Here is a 26,391-nt window from a genome sequence, read left to right on the forward strand (position 1 = left end):
AACCGGACCCTGCAGAAAATGTAGCTGGAAGTAAGAGGCGGCCAAGGACACCCAAGGGAAAGGCCCCACCCCTGGAAGACCTGGCTGGCTTCAAAGAGCTCTTCCAAACCCCAGATCATGCAAAGCAACCAATGACTGATGACACACCTACCACAATACCCTATAAATCTCCACCATCAGAAGCAGTCAACATGCCAACAAGTAGCAAGAGATGCCTCCAGACACTTTCCCAGGAAGTGGCTGTGCAGGAAGATGTCTCGGCTCTCAGGAAGCCCACACACTCACACAGAGAACCAGAGGGTGGTGACGGAGGCATTGTGGTGTCTCAGGAAGCTCCAGGAGAAAAACTCAACCCTGTAAAAGATGTAACTGGAAGCAAGAGGCAGCCAAGGACACCCAAGGAAAAGGCCTCACCCCTGGAAGACTTGGCTGGCTTCAAAGAGCTCTTCCAAACCCCACATCAAGCCAAGGAACCAGTGACTGAGGGCAGAACCCCCAAAATGCTCTGCCGATCTCCACCACCAGAACCAGTTGTCACATCAACCAGCATGACCAGACGTCTCAAGACACCTTCCCAGAAAGTGGCTGTGCAGGAAGACCTCTCAGCTCTCAGGAAGGCCACACACTCACACAGAGAACCAGAGGGTGATGACGGAGGCATTGCAGTGTCTCAGGAAGCTCCAGAAGAAAGGCTGGACCCTGCAGAAAATGTAATTGGAAGCAAGAGGCGGCTAAGGACACCCAAGGAAAAGGCCCCACCCCTGGAAGACCTGGCTGGCTTCAAAGAGCTCTTCCAAACCCCAGATCATGCCAAGGAACCAAGGGCTGTTGTCAAAACTCCCCAAACGCTCTGCATGTCCTCCCAACCACAGCTAATTGTCACACCTACCAATAGGAAGAGATGGCTCAAGACACCTCTGGGGAAAGCAGATGTAGAGACAGAGCTCTCAGCATGCAGAATGACACAGACACCAGGGGAAACTGGGCACTCAGAGGGAGAACCAGTAGATGATGATAAAAGCATCAAATTGTTTCAGGAAACTCCACATCAGAAACTGGACTCATCAGAAAATGTAAATGGAAGTAAGAGGCGGCCAAGGACACCCAAGGGAAAGGCCCCACCACTGGAAGACCTGGCTGGCCTCAAAGAGCTCTTCCAAACCCCAGATCATGCCAAGGAACCAACGACTGATGACACACCCACCAACATACCTCGTCAATCTCCACAACCAGAACCAGCCAACACACCAAGTAGAAAGGGACGTCTCAAGACACCTTCCCAGAAAGTGGATGTGCAGGAAGACGTCTCAGCTCTCAGGAAGCCTCAACAAACACCAGGGGAAACCACACACTCACACAGAGAACCAGAAGGTGCTGCCAGAGGCATTGCAGTGTCTCGGGAAGCTCCAGCAGAGAAACTGGACCCTGCAGAAAATGTAACTAGAAGCAAGAGGCGGCTGAGAACACCAAGGAAAACGGCCCCACCCCTGGAAGACCTGGCTGGCTTCAAAGAGCTCTTCCAAACCCCAGATCATGCAGAGGAACAAATGACTAATGAGAAAACCACCACAATACCCTATACATCTCCAGCAGTAGAACCAGTCACCAGGCGAACAGGTAGAAAGAGACGATTCAAGTCACCACCAGGGAAAGTGGATGCAGAAGAGCCCTCAGCGCCCAGGAAGCCCACACAGACACCAGGGGGAGCCAGGCATTCAGGCAGAGAACGAGCGGATGGTGATAAAAGCATCAAATTATCTAAGGAAACTCCAAAGCAGAAACTAGACTCAGCAGAAAATATAAACGGAAGCAAGAGGCCGCCAAGGACACCCAAGGAAAAGGTCCAATGTCTAGAAGACCTGGCTGGCTTCAAAGAGCTCTTCCAAACCCCAGATCATGCAGAGGAAAAAATGACTAATGAGAAAACCACCACAATACCCTATACATCCCCAGCAGTAGAACCGGTCACCAGGCGAACAGGTAGAAAGAGACGATTCAAGTCACCACCAGGGAAAGAGGATGCAGAAGAGCCCTCAGCGCCCAGGAAGCCCACACAGACACCAGGGGATACGCAGAGAGAGCCTGTATGTGATGAAAAAGACAGCAAAGTGATTAAGGAAACTTCAAGGCAGAGACTCAACCCTGCAGAAAATGTAATTGGCATCAAGCGTCGGCTAAGAACATTTAAGGAAAAGACCCAACCCGTGGAAGACTCGTGCAGTTTCAAAGAGCTCTTCCAAAAGCCAGGTCAGGCCAAAGAACCGGTGAGTGACGTTAAAATCACTGCAGTGCCCTGCCAATCTCCGCCAGCCGGACCAGTCACCAGGCCAGCAAGTAGGAGGAGACGGCTCAAGTCACCACTGGGAAAAGTAGCCCTAGAAGAGCTCTCAGTACTCAGAGAGCCCATCCCAACAGCAGGGGAAACCATGCACAGAGAACCAGAAGGTGATGAGAACAATACCAAAGAGTTTAAGGAAACTTCAAGGCAGAACCCGGACTCAGCAGGAAATGTAATTTGTGTCAAGAGTCGGCGAAGAACATTTAAGGAAAAATCCCAACCCCTGGAAGATCCGGCCAGTTTCCAAGAGCTCTTCCAAAAGCCAGATCAGGCCAGTGAACTGGGAAACGATGCTTCTGCAGTTAAGAGAGCCCCAAAGCAAACAGCGGACAGAAGAAGACCTGTAGAAATATCCCGAAGAGTCCTCAGGGCCCCTAAAGTAAGGTTCATGGGAGACCTTGTGGGCAGCAGAGACCCTGTACAATCACCAGGTGAGAGCTGCATCTCCCCGTCCCCCAAGAGCAAACTGGGAGAAGATGCAAGGGTTGTGGGCAGGAAGAGGCTATGCCCCACGATGGCTGCACAGGACCCTGAGGAAGAGAAGCCCCTCCAGAAGAAGCAGAGGACAGCCCCCAGGGAGAGACGGGAGCCCCCCAAACCCTCGGGAGTGAAGAAGAGAAGTCTGAGGATTTTGGCACAAAGGACTAAACCTGTGGGAAACCTGCCCAACAATGACATGAAAACTAAAGCTACGGATCCACAAGGAGAAGACACTCCAAATAAGGTAATGGGTGGTGTGATGTCATCATGTGATGTAATCGTACCATGTCATCTTGGGTGGATGCTCTCCATTCTGGTATAACGTTTGCTATAAATTGTACATAACGCAAATGTATGTGTGGGTACCCTTTCCCCACGGGGTCTGCATTCAGCACAGTGAGTAACTGCAGACCTTCGTAAAGCATCCTTTGGGGATTTCTAGAGAGAATAGGCTAATTTGGGAAAGTAACTGGTCAAAATTATTATTACACATTTTGCCAAGAACTTCTCGGGAAGTGACTGAGTTGTGTTCATCTTCAAAGGTGTGGAACTTTGTGCCGAGAAAAAGTGGGCAATTCAGCCCTGCCTTGTTTCAGACACCAAGACCTGGAGTGCTGGGTAGAAGTACTATCTGCATCAGTATTGAAACAATTAGAACAATTTACACGGGGCGTGTGTCTTGGGAAGACCTTAACTGTCAGGGTTGTCAGATAGAGAAGCTTGTAAATTCGATTCCAGAAATTGAGATTTTCCTGTCCTGCTCTATCAATGATTGTTAAAGGATTAGGAATTCATTTACTACCTGAATAATGGGGCATTCTCCTGGAATACCCTTTTAACGCTTGTTATAATCAGACTGACGTATATGACATTCAGACATTGTGATTGGAATTTATACTGAATTCCTTACTTATGGTTTATCAGTAGAAATGGTGATTCCTCCATTGGAACAAAGTGACAGTCACTCCCTTGACTCGATTAGATTACTGGCATCTTAGAAAATGAACCAATGGAAAATTTTCCAATTAATCCCCCTTTGAGTTCACTTTCGAATGATTTTCTCCATGTGGAGTTTTAAGATTTGTATTCCTCATTCTTGACGTTTTGGGGATGTCTTTTGAATTTTTTTAGGGAATGTCCCTGCGTACCAGGCGCCCCACTAAAACGAATATAGAGGAGCAAAGACCTGGGTCTCTTATATCAGCAGGAAAGATGAAAATAAAGAGAAGTGAAAAGAAGTCCATGGAGACCTCCCAAGAGATGAAGCTACAAAGTCCAGAAGATGCAGCCGAGAATCCTACCTCTGGGGGCAAAGTTCAAGACAGAAGGAGGCCCTTGAGATCTGGGAAGCAGAATCAGAAGGCTTTGCCTGACGCAACAGAGGAGACAGCAAGGCAGGAAAGGGTGGAAATCCCCGTGAAGAAGCAGGAAGAGAAAGAAGTAACGGAATATTCAGACTTCAAGGGTTTGAGATCCAGGAAGATTACTCTCCGCCCTCGAGGAAACACTTCGGAGAGTGGATCTGAGCAGAGAGTAACCCGGGGTGCCAGGAGATGTGCCAATAGCCTCCAAAAGGCAAGTGATTTCCTGTTTCTCTTTTTTTAAGTGCATAGAATGTTTCACTATGATTTTTGCCCCATGTTGCTAGAGCAGACACAACACATGATATGTAATAACACGCCACCAGCTCCCGGTTGGACTAATGTAAGAGGCATGAATCTAAGCCACAGTTTGTGTCTCTATATTCAGGTGTATCTGGCTTGGGAATTCCACTTTGAAAAGTAAATTCACATTATAAAGTCGTCATTCAGGAAAAGCAAGGGATGGGACTTCCCTGGCGGTCCAGGGGTTAAGACTCCGAGCTTCCACTGCAGGGGGCTCAGGTTCAGTCGCTGGTCAGGGAACTAAGATCCTGCTTGCCGTGGCCAAAAACTTTTTAAAAAAGGAAGGAAAAGGGATTTATCCAGTTAGTATTTTCTGACTGCTCGTTGCATACCCTGTATTAAGATTCCAGGCAGCTGTCTTCAGTCCCTGGTTAGAGATTGAATGAAACTTCCAGAGGGGTAGCGCCTGATTTCGAAGGCGTCCCTTTGGAAAGCTGGGATGAAGAGCAGGTGGAGGTGTGTTTAGGTGGGTAGCACTGTTCAGAGCTCCCACCCGGGAGGCAGTCTGGTGTCCTTTGTCCCGTCCCAAACGTGCTCTCCGCTGACACTCACGTAGCATTGAGGGGTGGTCCCCTTCAAACACCTCAGTTGTTTAGAAGACCCAAAAGATTTTGGTCTGAGAAGAAAACCAGGCCGAAACCTTTTGGGTCTTCTGGTTTTTAATTTGTTTCACATCTGGTCAAGTTGAGATTTTTAAGAACCTCATTTTTTATTTGTAATAAAAGTTTACAGCTTGATTTTTTTCAAAACAGTCAACCAACTGCAAGCACCTGTTAATAAAGGTCTTAAATAATTGTCTTTGTGTATAAAAGAAAAAAAATATTTCAGCCTGATTATACCTTTGAATTCACTTTTTCTGAATGGTACTTATGAAAATTAGTGAAAATGTATGTATTTGTGTGGAAATTTTCTTTCTCCTTTTATGATGTATGAACTTAAAAATAGCTTACAAACCTTTCTATCAAAGGACACAGTATTTAATTTAAAAAATTAAATAGTAAAAACAGTTTAAGGCAACTTTCACAGGCTCTATCTTAAAGTTTATTTCCAACCTCAAGATTAATTTTCTAGGACTAAAGGCCTGCATCACACCTAGAAAGGATCGGGGTTTTTGCACAGTCGGTTACAAAAATTGTTCTTTTAAATTACTTAAGAGTTATACTTTTGTTCCCAAACAGGAAAATGACAATGTGGGTGTCAAGAAAATAAGAACCAGAAGTCATCGCGACAGTGAAGATACATAGCCAAGAAGCTTAAAAGGGAAAAACATGTAATGAATTTAGTTTAGCGATAAGTTGTAGTACAATATTTGCCGTACATTTTATAGTGAATTCTGTAAATAATGCTATCTGGAAGGGAGGGCAGGTTTAAGGGAAGAAAGCTTGGAATTTTCTGACTCTGAATAGTTTATTCAAAACCTCCGTGTGGAGGTTATGAAGGAGACTGCTGGGTCTCCTAAACTGAAAAAAAAATAAAGCTTGGGTGGGTGGGGGGCAGGGGCGGGGGGGGGCGGTTTGCCAAGGTGTGGCCTTCAACTTGGCGAGATGAAGCCCTGGAGTTTGTGACTTCCACGGTCAGCCCCCATTGGCCGTGGGCTCAGGCACTTACCATGCTGTGTTGTAAATGTTTCCGTGTGTGTCTGTGTCCTTCATGTACATACCTCCTCCATCCAAATGTGAAAGGCGGGGCTTCTGTCCTGCACCCCCAACACCAGGCAGGCATTCTGGAAATATGAATGAGTGGATATAGGAAGAGAAAAATGAAAGTTACAAGGTGTACCTTTACACTGGGGAGACCTCGGGTCCAGGCACTAGGGCTGTGGGTCATCTGCACAGGACTGTCCTCTCCTTGGTGTCCTGACCACTTAAGGGAATAAGTGTGTGATGTGGAGGACAGTTTGCGATGCCATTTTCAGGGTAACGAGACTTTGAGGAATGACGGGTAGCTTGCCTTTTCCACGTTGAGCATCTTTGTCTAAACTAGGACTGCTTTCATCTGAGAAGTCATCGCCCCACTCAATCTTAGGGCCATCGGCCAGGGTGCCCCTCAATTCCAAACTGTAGCACCCCTCTGAGCTTTCATGTCATCTGCATATTCTGAGCTTTCTGCAAATCTGCTCTCACCTGTTTTCTCTGACCACACCTGTTGGCCTGTCTTAGTCCCCAGCAGGTCACCTTGGACGGAGCAACACAAACCCGAACGTTTCCCCCAAGAGAGTGGCCATCTGACAGCCACAGAGCATGAGGCTCTTCCCCCACCATTTCTGAGTCACTTAACATGGGAGCCCATGGCTCCTACATCTCGTTTCAAGCCTGGACTTCCGTCTGTCTTCAGTTTCAGAGCCTCCGTCACACTGCTGTTCCGCTTTGTCCTCCTGTCCCTTTGTGTTCCCTAAATCAGAAATGAGCACACCTTCCCTCCAGTCACCTGTCCTCCCCATTCACCTACCTTGCCAGGTGGAGGTAAGGATGGAAGATAAGAAAAGGTCGCTGTCCCCTAGAGTGTGAACTGTAACATTGGTGCCCGTCTGTCTACTCTTGTAACCCCCGTGTCTGGCATGGATCCAGGTCCACATAACAATAAATGTTTGCTGAACGAATGCATGAATCCAGGCGTGTCTGCTGAGTCAGTGGTATTTGCTTTTGCTATTTTGGCTGCTATAATACAGTTTTAGACAGTGTTGTCTGAAATCTTAAGGGAGGGTGAGTGACAGATGGAGGTAGGAGGGTTGAGGATGAAGCAGGGAGGGGACATTCAAAGAGCTGGGCCAGGAAGAGGGGTGGGATGCTGGTGAGCAGAAGGGAGAGTATTTTAGGAAACGCAACCCTCATTAGAAAAGGCACTCTATTTGAAGGTGTGAGTCACACATGTGTCATTTAGGTAGGCAAGATTCAAGAAATTGTAAAACAGGAATTTTCTACGATTAAGTTGTTCTGCCAACACTTCACATTAAGTAATAATTATGAACCTTACATATAGAAAAATTTCAATTAGCTGTATGCCTGGGGAATGGGATAAAAATTAATTAGAAAGCTCTTAGGGTTCAATTCTAACCAAAACTCTCACTGAAATATATCAGCATATTTTCTCGCCTTCGTAAGTACAGTATTTCAAGAGCATAAGTGGTTTTATTTTATAGGGCTGTAGGTGCTGGATTAGAAAAGGTCATTCAAACAAGTGTTTAAAAGAGCCCATGTCCACAGGACACAGCCTTTATTTCGCATCCTTGAGGGTGAAGGGTCAGAAATATTAACCACTAATATTTAGCCAGGCTAACTGTGTGTTTGAGAATGGGGTGCAAGAGATAAATACCTACTCGCTGTGTGGTTTGGTACCTTCTCTGAGCCTCAGATTCCAAGTGAGTAACATCCCTCTGGTGGAAAGTTCTCAGTAAACGGAAGCTATTCTTTTTTTTTTTTTTAACATCTTTATTGGAGTATAAATTGCTTTACAATGTTGTGTTAGTTTCTGCCGTATAACAAAAAATATGGAACGCTTCACGCATTTGCGTGTCATCCTTGCGCAGGGGCCGTGCTAACCTTCTCTGTATTGTTGCAGTTTTTGTATATGTGCTGCCGAAGCGAGCGCACTGGAAGCTGTTTTTACTTTTTCATCTCCAAGCTTTTCCGTGATACGGCTGCCACAATCTCTCCTTGACTTCTTTGCTCCAGTTCTGTACCAGCCAACTTTTGTCTTTCTTAGTTAAACCCCTCCACCCCCCCCACACACACATAGACCTGCACACATATACACATGCATATACATAAACATACATGGGTCCACACCCCTTCCTGCACACGTATACACATGCATACACATTCATGCGTTTATACGCACATACACATGCAGATGAACACACACACACACGCACACACACACGCACACTCACACACACACTCACACACACACTCACACTCACACGCACACGCCCTGCTCTCTTCTCTGCCTCGGACTTTCCCCACCTCCTGCTTCACAAGATGGTCCCCTTCAGCCCCGAGCTCAGCTCCAGTGAGACTCCCTCAGAGAAGCCTCGTTCAACGCCATCCCCATTTCCCAGGCTGGGTGAGTCCCCCGTTTTGTATCCTGGGGTCTTGGTGTGCATCCTCGTGGGACGTAGTGCAGTGAAAACTAGACGCCCCCCTCTAGGACAAAGCTTTGTCCATCCAGGAGGGCAGACCATGGATGGACAAGTCTCGATACCTTGGTGACCCTGTGCAGGAGGTGTCTGGGATGAAATGATCTTAAAGCCCATGGTATTTTTTTATTAAAGGGAGGGAAGGGAAAGAAAACCAAACCAAAGCCAGACAGTGAGTGGCAGACGGGTGGGTCGGCATGGGCCCTTTGGCCTGTGTGCATTTCCCCAGCTCTGACGTGGCCGGACAGTTGCTTCCCCTCCTGGCCAGCAGGCCCACTTTGGTCCTGCAGGAACGGCCCTTGTATTCGGGGAAGGGGACTCCCACAACCCTGGCTCTGTCCTATTCGTCTGGACAGAAGCGGGGAGTCCAAGGACAGGGATTTGGTCAGGGCCGCAGAGTCAGCAAACGAAGATGCATGTTGCCCTGAGGTTGGCCGTCCTAACGTGAGTAGATCCTGGGAGTGAACTTGCGGGCAAGTCAGGGGGTGGGAGCCCGTGGTGGGTCGGTTTGTTCCCAGGAAGAAGTCTGTCAGGGGCAGAGAAAGGCTTTTGGGTGTCCAGGTGTCAAGTTCATTACTATCTGGAGGGGCTGAGGCAGGAAGGACGGGCCATCCTGAGTCCTAAACACAGTCAAGATGGAGGAATTCAGGCCCCGGCAGATGGGCGCGCTGGGTGGAGGTGTCCGGGTTGTCGTGGAAAGTACATCGTAAATGTCAACTCCATAGTCACGTCCAGCTACTGAACTGAAAACGGCGTTAAGACACTGTGGCTGGGATCTGCCCATCTGCTGGGCTTTCTAGACGATTCCTCTAGAAGAGCTGGTGGGATCATCTTTCCAGATACAGATGCGATGCTCCAGCCACAGCCCGAGGGACCCTGATTCTGGTGCCGTGCAGACCCCCAGGCCTCGGGCCGTCTCCTGGACATGGCTGCAGTCTCCCCTCTCCTGCTATAGAGTGCCACGCTGACACATGGATGTCATCAACATTGCTCTTCACAGAGGAACAAAAAGTGCCCAGGACTTGTTCACATGAAGCCCCTCCTGGCGTCTACACGGTGATTCCACAGGCATGAATGTTTGGTTTGATGCGTTTATTGGGTGCCGCCATGCAAGGGCCACAGAGGGCCCTGCTGCCAGGCGGAATCACCCCCACACCCAGCAACCCTGTCGACAGGCTGGTAAGTCCCGAAGCTTCCTGGACAAGGGACGTTAGAAAGCCATCAAGGACAGTCTTTTATAAAGCATCGAAGGGAAATATTTATAACATGAATAACAAAGGGTTAGTCTCCACGTTTTACGTCCATCAGAGTATGGACGTAAGGAATGCTTGGCATTCCTCTATGCCAGGAATGCCAAGCAGCCTTTAGACAGGATGCGGAAGCTGTGTATGTGCTGACATGGCCCGACCCTAAGGCGGGACAAAGGGGCAATTTACACAACTGGCCGCAGGTAGTGCACTTCGTCGTTCTAAGGCACCAGGTTTTTACACATTAACCTCTCGACGTCAGGATGCATCTCAAAACTGACGGTGTCTTGCAAGAAATAATTGGCAGTGTTTGCTTTCTCAGCGAAGCAAAGTGGGTTTGGCAATTCTCTCATCCTGGACTTGATATACCGGGAGTCCGGCTCTGTTGTTTTTATAAACAAACAAGCAAGAGGCCGTGCGTTTATGTAACCGTACAGGTTTAAGTCTGTGGATAGCCGTCTGGAAGGATGTACCCCAAAGTTACCAATGCACTGAGGTGGAGAGGAGGAACCGAGTGAAAGGCCAGGTTCGTGCACACTCTTTCTGTTTGCTTTGAACTTGTACAACAAACGCATCTCCCTGTGTCGCCAGGGTGACACCGTCCTTTGAGACCAGGGGCTGGCACCGCTGGAGAAAACCTCCAACTTGGGCCGGGGGTAGTGGCGGGGCAAGGCTCCAGGGTCCCGTCCTTCGGGAGGGCGATTCGGGGAGGCCCTCGGGCATCACTGCAGAGTCGAGTCCCAGGGGGTGGGGGTTCTTTGTGCTGCCCCTCCCGCCCTGTTCCCTCACTCGCACGTGCTGGGGTCTCCTCCCCATTAGCTACCTGCGCCCACGGGCTTGATTCAGGCCTTCTTTCGGGGACATCCAACAACAGAAACCTTGGATGTAGGGGTCAGAGCGGGGGCAGGGTGTTGGTCTGCTAAGGCCGTCCTAACAAAGTGCCACAAACCAGGTGGTTCAAACAACCCAATCCTATTGTCTCCAGTCCTGCAGGCACGAAGGCCAAGTCAAGGTTGCTTCCTTCCGAGGCTGTGAAAGAGAAGCCACTCCCTGGTCCCCGGCAGCCTCCGGGCTTCCTAGTTTGCGGAAGCATCACTCCAACGCCTGCCTTCTTTTCACATGTTCTTCTCCCTGTGCGTGTGTCTCTGGGTCCAAGTTCCCCCTTCTCAAAAAAGCGCCCTCACACTGGAGTAGAATGGACCCACCCTAATGGCCCACCCGACTCCTAGGCCCTCATCCTAATTAATCACATCTGTAACAAATATAACAAGGCTTATAAAATTTATTAAATAAATACAACCAAGAATAAAAAGAAGATGTTTAGATTTCCACATTAGGCCCAGAATATCTAAAAGAGGAAGCTGGCGTGTGAGCTGGGGAAGGGCGGGGAAGCTGAAAAAGAGAGCTGGGATCACCAGAGACACAAGGTGTGTAAAGGGAGGCCTAACAGGTGTTTAGGTTTTAGGAGGAGAAGCGACATTAGAAGGGCTCTCTGACCCCATCTGGCTGTGGACTTTGAGCATGTGGTCACCTTCCTCGTAGATGCTGGGAAACCACTGCTCAGGGCTCGGAGCCCTGTTTGGACCGGAGGAGGGACGTGGGCCTCTGCAGGGCCGCTTGTGACTAGTGACCCACACACCCTCAGGACTTCTGAAGGCCGGCCCACTGGCCATCATGCCCACTCCTGCCCGGGGGACTGTTTCTCTACCATGTCTGAGCTAAATTTTACAAGTCCTAAAATTGTCTGCGTAAATCAATGCTTCCCTCCTAATGAATGTCTTGTCTAAAAGGATTTAAGGCAGAGGAACGAGATAAGGAGATTTCAGTGAAGAAAGAGACGCAGGCTGGAGTCAAAGTAAAGATTTATCCTCGCATCAGAATGTTTTGGATGTTGCAATTTGCATATACACAGAATTCAGCAGCATTCACTGGCATCATAATCAGTGCAAGATCAAGTGATAAATGGAATAAAAGAAAAAATGAAACCGGAATACATACATATATTATCAAGATTGCACATAAATTAACACAAACACAACAGAAGTATCAGTAATCACACATTTTAAAAAATAACATGGGCGTGACTCCAAATGCTAAAACAGAGGTGTCAGGCTCGTTTTAAAAAGTTTTAAAAAACACATAAAAATACCTTTTAAAACACTGGTATGCATTCTTCATTCATAGAGCACATGGAGAGAAACAGTAAAGTGAGTCACACAGTGACTGATAAAAGCAAGGAGATCAGAATGGTCGTCTTCTAATCGCTATTTGGCGTTTGAATGTAGCCGCATGCAACGGAGAAAACTGGCAAAGAAAAATGACTTTACCAGCCTGGCGCCGTTTTGTTATGTACAATGGACTTTCTCTCACCGAAGGGGAGGAAGAGTCAAACTATCCCAGCGAGACAGAGAGGACAGGAGTCCCGGAGCGCCCACCAAGGCTGTCTGAACCGGAACCGGGGCCGAGGCTAGGAGGCTGCAGCTACTGGGAGGCAAGAACTGCCCCAAAGGCGGAGGGGGTCCTGCAACCCAGGGACAGTGGCTTCCGCTCTGTTCTCAGAACCATGAGGGCGGAACCGCAGCAGACAAGGGGGATGCACAAGGGGGCAGAAGAACACACAAACGGGGCGCTTCCCCGAGAAGGTCTACCTTAATCTCAAGACAAGAGATGCCAGTAAGACCATTGAAGGGCCTGAAGGATTCTCACTAAAGGCTCCTAAATTTGGACCCCAATCCAGGCGTCTCGACCCCTATATGTCGCCTTCACCACAAACACCGGCTCTGTTTCTAGGCTTTGGTGCTCAGTTTTCTCTCCTCCCCTTTAGTCAAGAAGGGCTTCGGGCTTGGGACTTTAACAATGAAAACAAACAGGGCCACCAGGTGCATCTCGCAAAGCTCCCTCCATTTTCTCTTCGACCCAAATGCATAATCATTGTACCCAGAAGGGTGAGGGACGCATTCAGCTGTGTGTGGAGCTCAGGGCTGCAGGCTGGTGGCCATGGCAGCGTTCACAAAGTTGTGCTTTTGTCCGTCCAGCTGGGCACCTCATCTGACCCTTGGGTGGGGCTCGGAGGAGTGGCAGAAGCTTGATTACCGGCGGGCTTGTTATTAGGACGTAACTTACCCTGGGTTACCCTTGTGCAATCAGTTACCAGTGGAAATATCAAATAAAGGCCTTCACATTCACATCTCTTTTAAAAAGCAAAAAGTGTACCCAAAAATGCACATGTTAAATGTTTTCAGATGTCGTTTTTTTATATTGTGCTCATCGGCTAGGTACCTAACAGCCACAGACAGATCACTGCCATTAAATCAAACCTTTTTACATTCATCCCTTCTCTTTTTTTTTGCCCCATAAGCCAATCCTGTCTGGCAGTGAGATCATTATTATCCAGTGTCAGAGGTCTCACTAGTAACCATTCAAAAATAAATTAGCCTTTAGATTAAGGATTTCTCTTTTTCTTTTATTAAATATCGAGGAGTGGGACTTTAAAAAAAACTGTATAAATCTAGATTTTAAGATTTCTTTTCTTACAAACAGTCTTAGCATTTACAAGAGATTTTTAAATACCAAAATGCTTCTCAGAAAGTTTAAAGCATAATTGCTTGTGGCTGCCCAACTGTTTCTACCAGGCGGGAGCCCCTTGCTTCCATGCGTGTCAGATGCTCTATCTGACCTTTTGGAATGGAAGTGGTTTTTTGTCATGCCTTGAGGCACAGCTCACGACAAGCAGGGCAGAATGGCGGGGGCCGGGAGGCAGGGGGTAGTGAGAAGTGCAGTGGGTGTGATTCTCAGACAGACGGACAGCAAGCAGCGCCCAGCACCGTGGGACTGAAACTCTGATAACTGGTTTTGCCGGACCCAAGGCCCGTGCGAACTGGACCACTGGCCTTTACATCTTTCTCATCTGGCCAAGATGGCACGACACAGCCTTGAATAAATGCATTTTTAAGTATTACTATATAGTCACTGACTACTCCAGTGTGTTTTAGACTTGGACTCAGGTTGTAAAGTCTTCTTTGATCTTTAAAATGTAAAGATGAACCACGTGGGTTGAGACTGAGGACTACAGAATTCCCTATTTACACTGTATCTTCACAAACAGTTTGCTTTCACAAAACTGCCACTGGGGGGCTTCCCTGGTGGCGCAGTGGTTGAGAGTCCGCCTGCCGATGCAGGGGACACGCGTTCGTGCCTTGGTCCGGGAAGATCCCACATGACGCGGAGCGGCCGGAGCCTGTGCTCCGTGGCGGGAGGGGCCGCGGCAGTGAGAGGCCCGCGTACCGCAAAAAAAAACAAAAAAACAAAAAAATCCTGCCACTGCTCAGGGCTGTAAAATCAGTGTCAGGAAAATGTATTTTCCACCGATTTCTGAGTCCTCGACTGTTTTCTAAGGAAGTTGTGGTTAGTATCTTGCATAAATAAACACACTTGTCATATTAAGATTTTTAACATTTAGAGGTGCTGACTGTGTGAAATGAAATGATATGAATCTAATGAAAAATTAAAATATTTTTACTGATATTAGCAGAAATATATATTTTATGGAATATTATTTGACCTTAATACATTATTCCAGTTTTTAAAAGGGGTATTTAAGATTTAATAACTTTACAGCAGGTGGCCTTTAAGCATAACAAAATATATACAAAGAAATTAGGAGGATATTAATGTCAACTATGAAATAAATTAACATGATTTTTACAAAATATACTGACCATTAAATTAAAAAATATTTTAAGGCAGGAATTTTCATTTGAAATTAGCATAATCAGAAAATATATCAATAAAATCTTGTACCACTTTGTAGCAGAATTCATACTGTTCCTGAAAAAGAAAAACAAGAACACATTAAAATAATATGAAAAAAAATTTGCCTAATTTAATTAGGAGAAACTTTAAAGAGAAGACATAAAAAAGTCTGACCAGTTACTGAAATACTGTATATCCTACTGCGTATCAGCTTCTGTTATATAATTTAGTTTCTAGGCACATGAACATTTCCAAATAAAGCTGTTTTTCTACATAGAAAATGTCAATGTTCAGTTTCAACTTTAGCATAGTGTATTTTGGACAGTCTGAGTGAGAGATCTTTAGTTTTCATATTTAAACTTAAAAATAACCACTTTTGAACTGAAAAAAAATGAGCACACTTAACATCAAACTTCAGAGTGTAATGAAAATAATCTACAGAAGTTAAATAAGACAGAAATATAGATTATTTTTAAGCCTAAATTTACACTATAAAAGGGCATTGCTTTATATCAATTTTACTAGAATTTAAAAGAAAACTGTGTTGCATATGTATAAGGCTGTTAACTTACTGGAACACTTGGACATCATCTGACTCCAGACCCCCCAGTGGCTCTTTGAGGGGGTGAGACTAGAGCCAGATGGCGGGTTAACAGGGGACCAGAAAGCGGGTTGTGTGACACGTCCCCTAACGGGCACTCAAAAGAGGAAATGAAAGAGCTGGGGAAAATGGCCACCGCAGGGCTTTCTTAGTGAGCCTACCGTGTGCCTCGGAAAACCATGCGTGCACAACGGTAGGCAGGCAGGTTCAAGTAACAACAGCTACCCTAAAAGGGTCTGGTTCCTTGCAGACCCTGGTCATTTGCTGGCCCAGTGAACATGGGAGCTGGGGAAGCAGGGGGACCAAGGGCGTTCCTCATCCCCCTCCCTCTTCTTTCCCAACACCTTGGGTTCAGCCTCCTCTCTAAATTCCCATGGAACAAAAATCTACAGGCTTTTGGGTTGGAAGAGGCCAAACATTAGCCTGTCTGGCCGTTCTGGAGTCTCAGTCCAGCCATCATGGGAAGGAGCTGGGCTTTCCAGGGGAAGAAAAGATGAGGCAGAAAACTGCTGTCCTGAGGTTGCAGGGAGGTTGTCAGGAGAGCCAAGAATGGACGGTGGGGGTCCTCCCTTCCAGCTACTAAGATTCCCACCCGATCACCCAGCCCCCGGACGGGAAAGGGAAGGAAAATGCCTGAGTCAGGACCCAGTTAGCACAGAGAATGAGTGGGCCGGGCCGGGAGGGCAAGTGCTAAAAGAAGAAGCCTTGGGGAAAACGACGGGTTATAACAGCCTTTGAAACTGACCTTGCCGTTGCAGAACAATCACCAAATTTGGTGAAGAGGCATCGCTTCCGAAAACCAGCAAGTGTGTGTTTTCACCACGAAATGAAAGAGAACGTGAGAAGGAACTGTGCATCGCACGGACTCCTTAAGTAAGGCCCCTGGGCAGTGTCTGGAGGCTGAGTGAGATCCAGCCAAGGAACAGAGTCCACACGAACAGTGGAAGATCGATTACAAGAATCAGGACTGGAAACGTCAGTGCTATTTTTGAACGTGGTACATATTTAAGTGCACATTGGAATCTGGAGGAACAGTTCACTCTGACATAACGGTTGCTATCATCTGTGCCTCTGTCCAAGGGGTCTTACCATCTGAAGTCATGTGTGTGCCCCTCCTCACGTGTCCTGCCCGGGGGACAGACCCCAGCCAGACGCAAGGGAAGAAGGGGGTCTGTAGAGCTTTACTGTGAGCTGACTGGAACCTTTAGCTCTTTTTCTTGGAAACTTTACCTCCCTCCTTCCCCGTGGACTTGAACTCCTTCAATGAAGCTACATCAGATTCAACATGAGACCATTCTCGATCCCTCTGGAAACGGTTTCTTACCAGGGTTTGCACCATATGTGGCCTCTGAAGTCGTAAGCTCTTCACAGCTTGGAATACGTCTAAAAGTCCCTCAGCTTTGACCCGTTCCAGAATGTTGCTGAGTGCTATGAAAGTCCCTGTGCGCCCAGCTCCAGCACTGCAGAGAAAACGTGCTGGATGAGATACTCAGACGCACCCACGGGCACGAGAATCCCACAGCCTCTGCCAAGCCCTACACGTCAGTACTGGAATGACTGGAGCTTGGATTTTTAATGATCATTAGCTTTGGACTAAGAGTCAGCAAACATAAAATTCCTAAAACACTTGCCTAATTACAACATGAGTTGAATCAGGACCGGTTACAAGTTTTTAAGCTGGTGGAACCATTTCCCTTCTTCCTCGTGTAGACCAGACCTAATGGAGGCGGGCTTGGCTGGCCTCTTCCAGGGAGCCCTCTGGGGATGCACGGCTGCCCTCTGGGCCCTGGAATCCCACATGTGGGCTGACTCTACGGCTGCTCTCCCTGCGTCTGCCTTCCCACAGGTGGGATGACCTTGTGGGTCTCCTTCACCTTTGCATCCCTGGTGCCCAACACGTGTTAAGCTCAGTCTGGGTTTGCAGAGGGGGAACAAAAAGGAACTCAAAAGGACATCTACAAAGGCACCAGGGACTGGAAACCGAGGCGTGTGCTCTCCCTGCTGGCCAGGCCGGAAGTGCACCAGGCGGGTCCCAGACAAGGAAAGAGGCCCAAACCCTCCACGCTGGGTGTTATTAGCTACAAGGTGAAGTGGGTCGGTGCCAATGGCAGTCACAAAAATGTGGGAACCACACGTGCAGACAAAGGAACAGAAGTGCAGCCTTGGAGGCAAATCAGCAGCCCCGAGATCAAACTCCCCAAACGCGAGGAAGAGCTTTGCAGGGGTGGTCAAGGCCCCTGCCAGCAGGCGGGCCTGGCCCAGCAAAAAGGTGAGCTGGCAGGTGTCTAGGTTCAGCCGGTTCACCCTCTACCCTCGTGATGCCGTCGTTCAAAGTCTTTGCTGGGGGCGCCCAGCTGTGTCCAGGGGTCCCCCTAGTGTGTCCCTCTGCCCTTGGGCCTAACTCGGGAGCCGGGCTGAGACGGAGGGCGTGGAGCGGTGGGCCCTCCGTTATGGACCCCGGCCTGGACATCCGTGAGAAGCTCAGAAGAGCCTCCTGCTGTGCTGGGTGGGCACACCAGCCAGAGTCAGATGGCCTTTCAAAACGAAGACGACTCAAGTTCAGGGTTTGCCGGAGCGGTGCTTGGCAATTTTTTTTTTTTTTCGACAACTTAAAAAGCACAAAGAAGTGTGTGTTTGAGGCATTTCCTGACTCCTTCTGCCCAAATGCTTCTGCGTGTTATGGTAAGATGACACCTATGCATTTGCGTTATGTGACGTGCGTAAGGGAAGGGCAAGGATACCGTCCAGGCAAATGATGCTACTGGGAGCAGTGAACTGGGCGTGGGGTCTGTGTCCGCCCCACCCGCAGGGCTGCCCGGGCCCCCAGGGGCCGCTCACCTGCAGTGCACGGTGATGGGGTGATCGCCCGTCTGCTGCTGCTGCTTCTGCACGGCCGCAATGAGGTCGATCATGCCTTTGCCCTCGGCGGGGATCCCGATCTCCGGCCAGCCGTGGAAGTGGAACTGTCGCACGACCCGGGTCTGCTCCTCCTGGCGGGCCAGGGGCTGCCGGGCGGGAAGGGCGCCTCAGTGCTGCCCCACCGCAGGCTCCCCTGCCCTCCCGGGGACTCGGGCCACGGTGTCTGGCAGCCAGCAGAGTTCCCATGTGGCTGGCCTCCCTGTCAGGGTGTTTGTAGGCCGTGGCCACCCTAAAGCAGAAGGCCAGCAGTGCCTCCTTCTGGGTGGGGACAGGACACTCAGAGGATGTGCCCCTGAGTCCCCAGGGCCCCCCAGACCCCTCTACGGATCCTCGGCAGTTTTGCTGGAGCTAACAGGAATCATCCCTTTTTTTAAGAGGCCAGGACCCTACACGTCCCTTCAAGGCTGGAGACGAGGAGTTTCTGAGTCAAGCGGCCCTGGGTCGTTCTGCGACCCGCGTGGAGGAGAACAAGTCTTTGGGCAAAGCTGGGTTTCACTGTTCTGACCGCCTTGAGCTCAGAATCAAATCCCATAGGTGGGTCATCTTACCCACAGTTGACACACAGCGTCCCCATTCTTGCCAGGGAGCAGTGCCCAAGACCCGGTGGGGAGGGGGGATGGCAGAGAGCCCCAGAGACGCCTCTGTGGATTCATCCACTCATTCTTCCTGCTCTCGGCCACGGTCTTTGCTCCTGGGGAGCGGGTGGCGGTGGGATGCCTCTCAGAATTGGCCTCTTTGCGCCACCATCCCCGTGCTCCAGCAAGGAGGCAGGGGACCACGAGGTCAAATCTTATGGGAGATCGGCCACTTGATAACACAGCTTCATACTGTCCTCACTGGCCGTCGATACTAATCTAACTTGGGGCTCCGGAAAAGCCTGAAGGAGCAGGACACTCTGGCACAATGACAAGCAGACCCCGAGTGATGTCCACAAGAGATTAAAGGGCTTGGGCAACAATACCTGATTGAAAGTGACCAGGAAGTCTCGTATACTGATGGCTTCAGAAAGGGTATCGCTCTTTATTTCGATCGTTATTTCTCCATGAGTCACTGAGCCCTCTGTTGGCCAATACTGGCAGCATTTATCCTTGGGGGATAACATAAAAAGAATTTGCTGCTAGCAGTTTTGACGATCTGGTGCAGAATTGCTCTCAAAGCATTTAACGTATTTCGTCTGACCAAGAAAATAACATATGAACACGAATGTGAATGCTACCAGTGCCTGTTGACCGAGGGAACAGAGCAGAGTCCAGAAACAGACATGCGTGTATTCGCAACTTTGATACAGAACAGAAGTGACATGACACAGAGGAGAGACTAGTCAGTAAATGGAGCTGGGAAATCAGTTCTCCGTATGGGAAAAGGGAACTGGATCCCTGACTCACACCCTACCTGGGCTGATACGAATGCCCCAGCCCCTCCTGGAGTTGGGCAGCGTAGAACTTGCCCTACCATATATGGTAGCCTTGAACCTTGATAAAAACAAACCAAGACAGGGTCAGACTCAACGTCAAAAACAAAACTGTGAAAGCCTTAGAAGAAGAAAATACCTTTTCATTTTGGGGGACAGATTTAACAAACAAGAGCCCCAAAGAGCAAACCAACCATGATACAGCAGATTGCAACATCAGATTATAATCAAATTAACTCTGCATCACCCAAAAATATCAAGAGAATGAAAAGACAGACCATCAGCTGGGATGAGATATTTGCAATACGTAAAACCAACAAGGGATCAGTACCAAGAATACGTAAAGAAATCCTATAAATCAATAAGAAAAGGGCAAACCACCCACTAAAAAAATGAGTGAAAGGCATGAACAGGCACTTTGCACAAGACGAAACATGTCCTCTATAAATATGCATAGTGACCCCTGACCTCACAGGGATCAGAGAGGTGCAAACCAAGGACACGAAGAGATGACGTTTATACCTATTTAATTAACAAGAATGAGGACATCAGACAACCCTAGGGATGTCGATGAATGATATTCCCCACTGACCACTTTGGAAACCACAACCACTTTGGAAAGCCATTAGGAAATGTCTTGCAAATTCAAACTTTCACACACACTCTCCAGTGCAGCATTTTGTCTCTTTGGAACCTACTATTCCTTGTGCACCATGAGACACGTGCAAGAAAGTACCCGCAGCACTGTTTGTAAAACAACAGAATGGAGTCAACCCAAATGCCCATGACAGGAGAAGGGGCAAAGTCAATGGATGCAGGATGTACAGTTTGTGTTGTGGAGTATAAGGAAATAATGATGAATGAGCCATAGTTATAGGCAGCAACATAGGAGAATATCAAATGCATAATTCTGAGTGGAAAAACCAACTCAACTTTCTTTTTTTTTTTTGCGGTACGCAGGCCTCTCACCATTGTGGCCTCTCCCGTTGCGGAGCACAGGCTCCAGACGCGCAGGCTCAGCGGCCATGGCTCACGGGCCCAGCCGCTCCGTGGCATGTGGGATCTTCCCGGACCGGGGCACGAACCCGTGTCCCCTGCATAGGCAGGCAGACTCTCAACCACTGTGCCAACAGGGAAGCCCCCAAGTCAACTTTTGAATAAAGTTCAAAAGCAGACAAAACTAAACAGTTGTTTCTTTAGGAATACACACACGTGATATCAAAAGATTTTTTAAAAAAGCTAAGAACACATCTCCTAGGGTGGCTTTAATTGAAAAGATAATGATAAGTGTTGATGAGGATGGCGAGAAAATGGAACCCTTGTGCATTGTTGGTGGGAATGCAACACGGGGCAGCTGCTCGGAAAGCAGTCTGGCAGTTCCTCCAAATGTTAAGTGATATGAGTTTGCAATATAGTCATGATATGGCCCAGCAATTCTGCCCCTAGGTATCTACCTAAGAGAAATTAAAAGTTAACATTCATGTAAAAACCTGTCCATGAACGTTCAAAACATTATTCATAATAGCCCAAGTGAAAACAACGCAAATATCCATCAACTAATGAATGAATAAACAAAATGTGGTATATTTATACAATAAAAAGTAAAAAAAGAGCGGGGAACTGATTCACGGATGAACCCTGACGACATTTACGCTAAGTGGAAGAGCTCAATCACAGAAGACGTGTATGATTCCACTTATACGAAATGTCCAGAAGACGCAAATCCATGGAGTCAGAAAGTAGATTTGTCGCTGCAGGGACTACAGGGAGGAAGTGGGTAAGTGATTTTTTTGTGGGTATGGGGTTTCTTTTTGGGGTGATGAAAATGATCTGGAATTAGTGATGCTGCACAACTCTGAATATACTAGAAACCACTTTTCCTTTAGAAAGATGAATTGTATGGTATGTGAATTATATCCCAACCAAACTGGTTTTAAAAAGCAAAGAAATCAAAAAACACAAATTCAGGACAGTGGTTACCTCTTGGGAGAATCTGGAAAAATGTACATTATTGGCAAAAGTTTGGTTTTTCAGCTGGATGGTGGGTTTGTGACTGTTTATTACGTTATTAAATAAAAACAAGAAGGCCAGGGCTACCCTGGTGGCGCAGTGGTTGAGAGTCCGCCTGCCGATGCGGGGGACGTGGGTTCGTGCCCCGGTCCAGGAAGATCCCACATGCCGTGGAGCGGTTGGGCCCGTGAGCCATGGCCGCTGAGCCTGCGTGTTCGGAGCCTGTGCTCCGCAACGGGAGAGGCCGCAACAGTGAGAGGCCCGCATACCGAAAAAAAAACCAAAAAACAAAAAACACAAAACAAGAAGGCCATGCATGGATCTTTGGGAGAAAAGAAATGTTTAACTCATTCAGTTTTACCAGAACTATACTAATTAGGTACATATATCAATACCTATGTCTTTCTGTTCAAAAAAAAAGTGAATAAATGTCTTTTTCTTCAACAGGTTGTGACCAAATTTGTATTTGTGGCAAACACAAGATGGCAGAATTTCAAGCCAGGTTAAATAAAATGTAGGCTAAGAATAAAGCCAGTGGGTAGTTACGATTAACTTGTGGTGGGCGTGGTGATGAAAAAAAACCTTTTCCATTTCCAGCCTCTCCCCCTCCTCAGTGGTTGTGGCCTGGCCTCACAGACGACAGCGGGTGAGACATTCACAAGGGACAGGTAGTCACATCAGGTGGGCTGCACCTGGTGTGTGTTAACGGCCCCACAGGTGGGCTGGGCGGCGCCCTGACCTGCTCTCTCTCCTGGACCTCGGTCAGCATCACGATCGTATGGCACTCCCGCTCCCAGACCATCCTCCAGAAGTCCTCCACTGTGTGCGCCAGGGGCCCCTGGGTGGCGATGAAGTAGTCCTTCTGCCGGTAGCCCTTCAAATGGGAGCAGAGGTTAAAGTCCGACTTCCTTCCAACCCATTTCCACCGTGGGACATGTGAGTATAGGACAGCCCAGGGCCGGATGAGGGACAGTATTCTCCAGACTTCCAGGGCCTGAGCCAATCCAGCTGGCACACGCTCAGAAAACAGGTCGAGATGCCCAAGCTAGACAGCCCCCCTTCAGCCCCAGGTCACCTCTGAATGGGTATCATGAACCCCTTGCTTGGGCTGGCTTTGATTCTAACATGTCTGGATGTGTCACAGCTAAGTTAGCATCGCAGTGGGGCAGAGAGCCTGGGCATGGAGTTAGAGGAAGTGGGTTCAAGTCCCAGGTCCTCCCCTCGGGCCCAAGTGACCCCTGGCACAGCATTCTCATCTGCAAACAAAAACCCTTGCACGGACTTGGCTGCTGTGCTCTCTCCTGCCCATTCATCAGCTAACTCTGCTATGCACGAAGCAGCCTAAGACTGGGCCTGAACACAATCGTGCTGTCCACGCACAGCACATGCGAGAGAAAGCGCGTGCAAGCATGGATAGCAGGTGGTGTGCAACAGAGAGGGAAAAGGGAAGTCACTATGTATTAAAAGCAGAATGGAGGGCTTCCCTGGTAGCGCAGTGGTTAAGAATCTGCCTGCCAATGCAGGGGACACGGGTTCGAGCCCTGGGCCGGGAAGATCCCACATGCCGCGGAGCAACTAAGCCTGTGCGCCACAACTACCGAGCCTGCGCTCTAGAGCCCGCGAGCCACAAATACCAAGCCCGCGAGCCACAACTACTGAAGCCCATGCACCTAGAGCCCATGCTCCGCAACAAGAGAAGCCACTGCAATGAGAAGCCCGCGCACCGCAATGAAGAGTAGCCCCCACTCACCGCAACTAGAGAACGCCCGCGTGCAGCAATGAAGACCCAACACAGCCAAAAATAAATAAATAAATTTAAAAAAAAAAGCAGAATGGAAAAATAGCAAATTATTTAGCAGCACACCTACATCCTCTATTTCCAAAGTTCCTTATTCATTTTCTTTAAGCAAGTGTCTGCTAATGAAATGGTTTCGATTTCTGTGGGCGTGTCCATCCTTTCTGATTGTGAAAGCAAGTTGATCAAGAGTCTCTGTGATTACAGATGAAGAGAGCATGCGTCCTCTCCAGGCACACAAGCAGGGCCGGGCCGCTGCACTTACGTCTATAAAGGACGCGTTGATGTAATCCGTGTACTCCTGGCCCCTTTTCATGGAAAGGATGACGCGGTTGAAGTCATCTGCAAAGCAGTGTGTCCCCTGGGTCAGAACCAACCCCATCCTGCCTTGCAAACTTGAACATGCTGCTAGGAGCTTCCGAGACATAAAACTTATGGATAAAATCACTAAAAAAAAGTCAACTCAAAGGAAGGTTTACTTTCTAAAATAGGTTAATTCAAGTGGCCCAGGAAGCTGTGTTTTACCAGGGAAGTTCTAAAGTAATCCACTTATCGTTCTCATTTGTCATAATTGAGGTAATTCCTACCAAAACGTAAGCATTAAAGTAAATTTAAAGAGTAAAAGGAGTGTGGCCAGGCAGGCAGCCCGGGGTAGCCGGCCCGGGACATCACAGCCGCAAAGACCGGACTTTCTCAGCCCACACACTGCCTGCCTGGGCAGGTCCACGTGAGACCCGCTCCTGCCCGCGCTTGAGCCCGGGCGGGGAGGTGGAGGGGACGTCTGGATGAGGCGTCCTCTTCCCCTCAAGGTGGGTGCCCTCCCCTTCCCCCCAGGTTCCTCTGATGCTCCCGCAGGCCCCCAGACCCCGGGCAGCCCAGTGCCTGATGCCACCCTGCCCATGGTTCGCCCGTCCCCAGGCCCCTTCCTGGAAGGTCTCAGCTGAGTTTGGTCCTGCTACACATCCTGGGCCAGGACCCCTGCTCTGCGTACGGGGGGCTTCATGCCTCTGCCCAGGCTCGGGGTAGAACTGGATGACATGCAGAAGCAGGAGGCAGAGTCAGGCCAGAATCTCACCGCTTCCAGGAAGTCCTCCCCTCCTGCCTCCAAGTCCAGGTCACAAGCTGCTCGCCTGACACCCACAGGACTGTTTGGGTCACTCGTGCCTTCCCCACACTTGACAGAGCTCCCAGAGGGCATCCTGCCCTTGACCCCTGGTTTACAGGGGTGGGTGGGCAATGACTTCTTAGCAACTGAAGCCAGAGGGTACCAGCCCGATCACGCCTGCCTCAAGGGCTTCCCCTCCGCGGCCCGGGCTGCCTTACACGGGATGATCTGGATGACCCTGGCCTTCTTCATGTTGGCCGGCAGGTTGCCTGTCCTCATGTTCTCCTTCATGATCCGGACATTTGTCAGCTTCTGCGGCCAAGAGGACACAGCCGTGCAGTGAAAACCCGGACATTCCCGAGAGACCCCTCAGCCTTCTAACAGCTCTACCGTCAACGGCACCTGCTCAATGGAAACAGCTGTCTGCTTCTCCAGACACTTCCTGAGTCTTGGGAAATAAAAGTGTATGCACGACATGCCCACTGCACAGGTGGTTGCTAAGCTCTGAAAGTCCCCAGTACTCTTCCCTCGGAAGTCACGGGCAGGACGGCTCCCCTGCGTTTTCTGGGGTCAATCAGGGGGGGAAGCAACTGAAAGCAGCTTCGTGTAAGAGGTGGCCCTTAAGTCGGCACCTACCCGGAACTCCTCCTCCAGCCCGGCCTGGTCGAAGTGGGTGGTGGCACCGTGCAGCGTCTGCAGGTGCTTCTCCAGGGAGGACACGTCCAGCTCGGTGTCCCCGTAGAGGTAGTACTCCAGTAAGGCTTGGTAGATGAACGTGTACTGCATCTGCGGGGAGACGCAGGTGGGCTCCAAGGGGGCCCTTCTCTTCTCTTCGTGTAAAGGGAAGGGGGTTTGGGGGCAGAGTCAGATTAATGGCCATTTATAGCGAGCATCTATGGCCTTGGCAGCGTGAGAGCGGGCGTCACTGAGGACGTTCTCCCTGCCGGGCACCACTCTGCGCGCACCATCTTGGGGAGAGGGCACACATCCTGGGGCGTCTGGGTTTGCTGTGCGAAGCTCACACCAGGACGGGCAGCTGGGCCCGAGGAGGGTATTACTCACGTCCGTCTGAACCATCTGAGGCCGCTGATTGCGGATTCTGGACACGAAATCAAAGACGTCCACCTTCTGCTCGGCGTGTATCATGTCCATCATGGCATCGATCACTATGAAGGTGCCCGTCCGGCCCACGCCCGCGCTTGGGGAGAAAGAAAGACGCCAAGTCGTGAGTCACATTTCCCCGAAATGAACGACGGGGCCTCGGAACACGCCTGCAGTCTGGACCGGAGGACACCCCGCCCTCCACAGAGACTTCCACTTCATCCCTGAACGCAAACTTTCCTCGGTTAATAAGGAGCAAATCCACGCGAGGCCACCAGAGGGCACCACAGTCTTAGTGAAAAGACGTCAAATCTCTCCCTCTGCCTGGAAATTGTGTCCTAAGCCTCGGGTGAGTTGTACAGGTAATTTTTCCTCTATTACCAAATGTCATCTTCTCCTTCTCACTTGTGTAACTGGATTTTTAATTGTCATGCTTGATATGGTTTTTCCAGGCTCTTCATAAGAGTGGAGAACCCCAGGCCAGGTCTGCTGGCCCTGGAGCCAAGGTCATGCAAATGGGGGCTCTGTCTGGGATCCCAGCCCTCACCTCCGGGCTGGGGCCAGCTGGTCCTTAGGGGCTCCACGGAGAGGTCTCCCGCCTCAGGAAGCTGCCCGATTCCATTCCTGCGTTCGGGTTTCCTTCCCACCCAGCGCTGTCCCCGCAGCAGTCTCTGGACATCTTCCCCACCACCACCCCACCTGTCTCATCTAGACGCCCACCAGCCAGTGCAGGCCGTCCATATGTGTCTCCCCAACACCCAGGGCTCAGGGGGCACACAAACGGACTCAGCCAACATCCGCTGGATGAATAAACCCCAATGGCCCAGACTCAT

At 49.3% G+C, this 26,391-nt stretch overlaps 2 protein-coding genes and 1 non-coding gene across 12 annotated transcripts in view; 1 reads left to right on the plus strand and 2 right to left on the minus strand.

The window, feature by feature from the left end:
• The first annotated feature begins 1,910 nt into the window (after window positions 1-1,910).
• On the plus strand, window positions 1,911-5,726 carry LOC138842378 (proliferation marker protein Ki-67-like). The gene is made up of 3 exons (XM_070043941.1): window positions 1,911-3,062; window positions 3,950-4,393; window positions 5,661-5,726. Exons 1-3 carry the CDS (start codon window positions 1,911-1,913, stop codon window positions 5,724-5,726), a joined length of 1,662 nt encoding a protein of 553 aa, XP_069900042.1.
• Window positions 5,727-7,963: 2,237 nt separating this feature from the next.
• LOC115839887 (U6 spliceosomal RNA) lies at window positions 7,964-8,070 on the minus strand. Its single transcript, XR_004034230.1, has one exon. It is a non-coding gene; the product is annotated as a U6 spliceosomal RNA (small nuclear RNA).
• Window positions 8,071-11,714: 3,644 nt separating this feature from the next.
• PTPRE (protein tyrosine phosphatase receptor type E) overlaps window positions 11,715-26,391 on the minus strand; it is a 167,316-nt gene continuing 152,639 nt past the window's right edge. For 6 of the 10 annotated variants that reach the window (XM_060286026.2, XM_060286028.2, XM_060286029.2 and 3 more), the window contains 8 exons: window positions 25,520-25,655; window positions 25,094-25,243; window positions 24,676-24,769; window positions 23,618-23,694; window positions 22,297-22,431; window positions 19,098-19,223; window positions 18,056-18,222; window positions 14,714-16,677 (listed from right to left, as the gene is read on the minus strand). In XM_060286026.2, the coding sequence (XP_060142009.1) occupies window positions 16,422-16,677; window positions 18,056-18,222; window positions 19,098-19,223; window positions 22,297-22,431; window positions 23,618-23,694; window positions 24,676-24,769; window positions 25,094-25,243; window positions 25,520-25,655 (1,141 nt within the window). In that variant the 3' untranslated portion in view covers window positions 14,714-16,421. Of the gene's footprint in view, window positions 14,692-14,712; window positions 16,678-18,055; window positions 18,223-19,097; window positions 19,224-22,296; window positions 22,432-23,617; window positions 23,695-24,675; window positions 24,770-25,093; window positions 25,244-25,519; window positions 25,656-26,391 lie in introns of those variants that run through there. The other 4 variants (XM_070043833.1, XM_030832088.3, XM_070043835.1 and 1 more) reach the window with 2 other exon arrangements.

This window comes from Globicephala melas, chromosome 16 (assembly GCF_963455315.2).
Source record: "Globicephala melas chromosome 16, mGloMel1.2, whole genome shotgun sequence".
Taxonomy (NCBI): Eukaryota; Metazoa; Chordata; class Mammalia; order Artiodactyla; family Delphinidae; genus Globicephala; species Globicephala melas.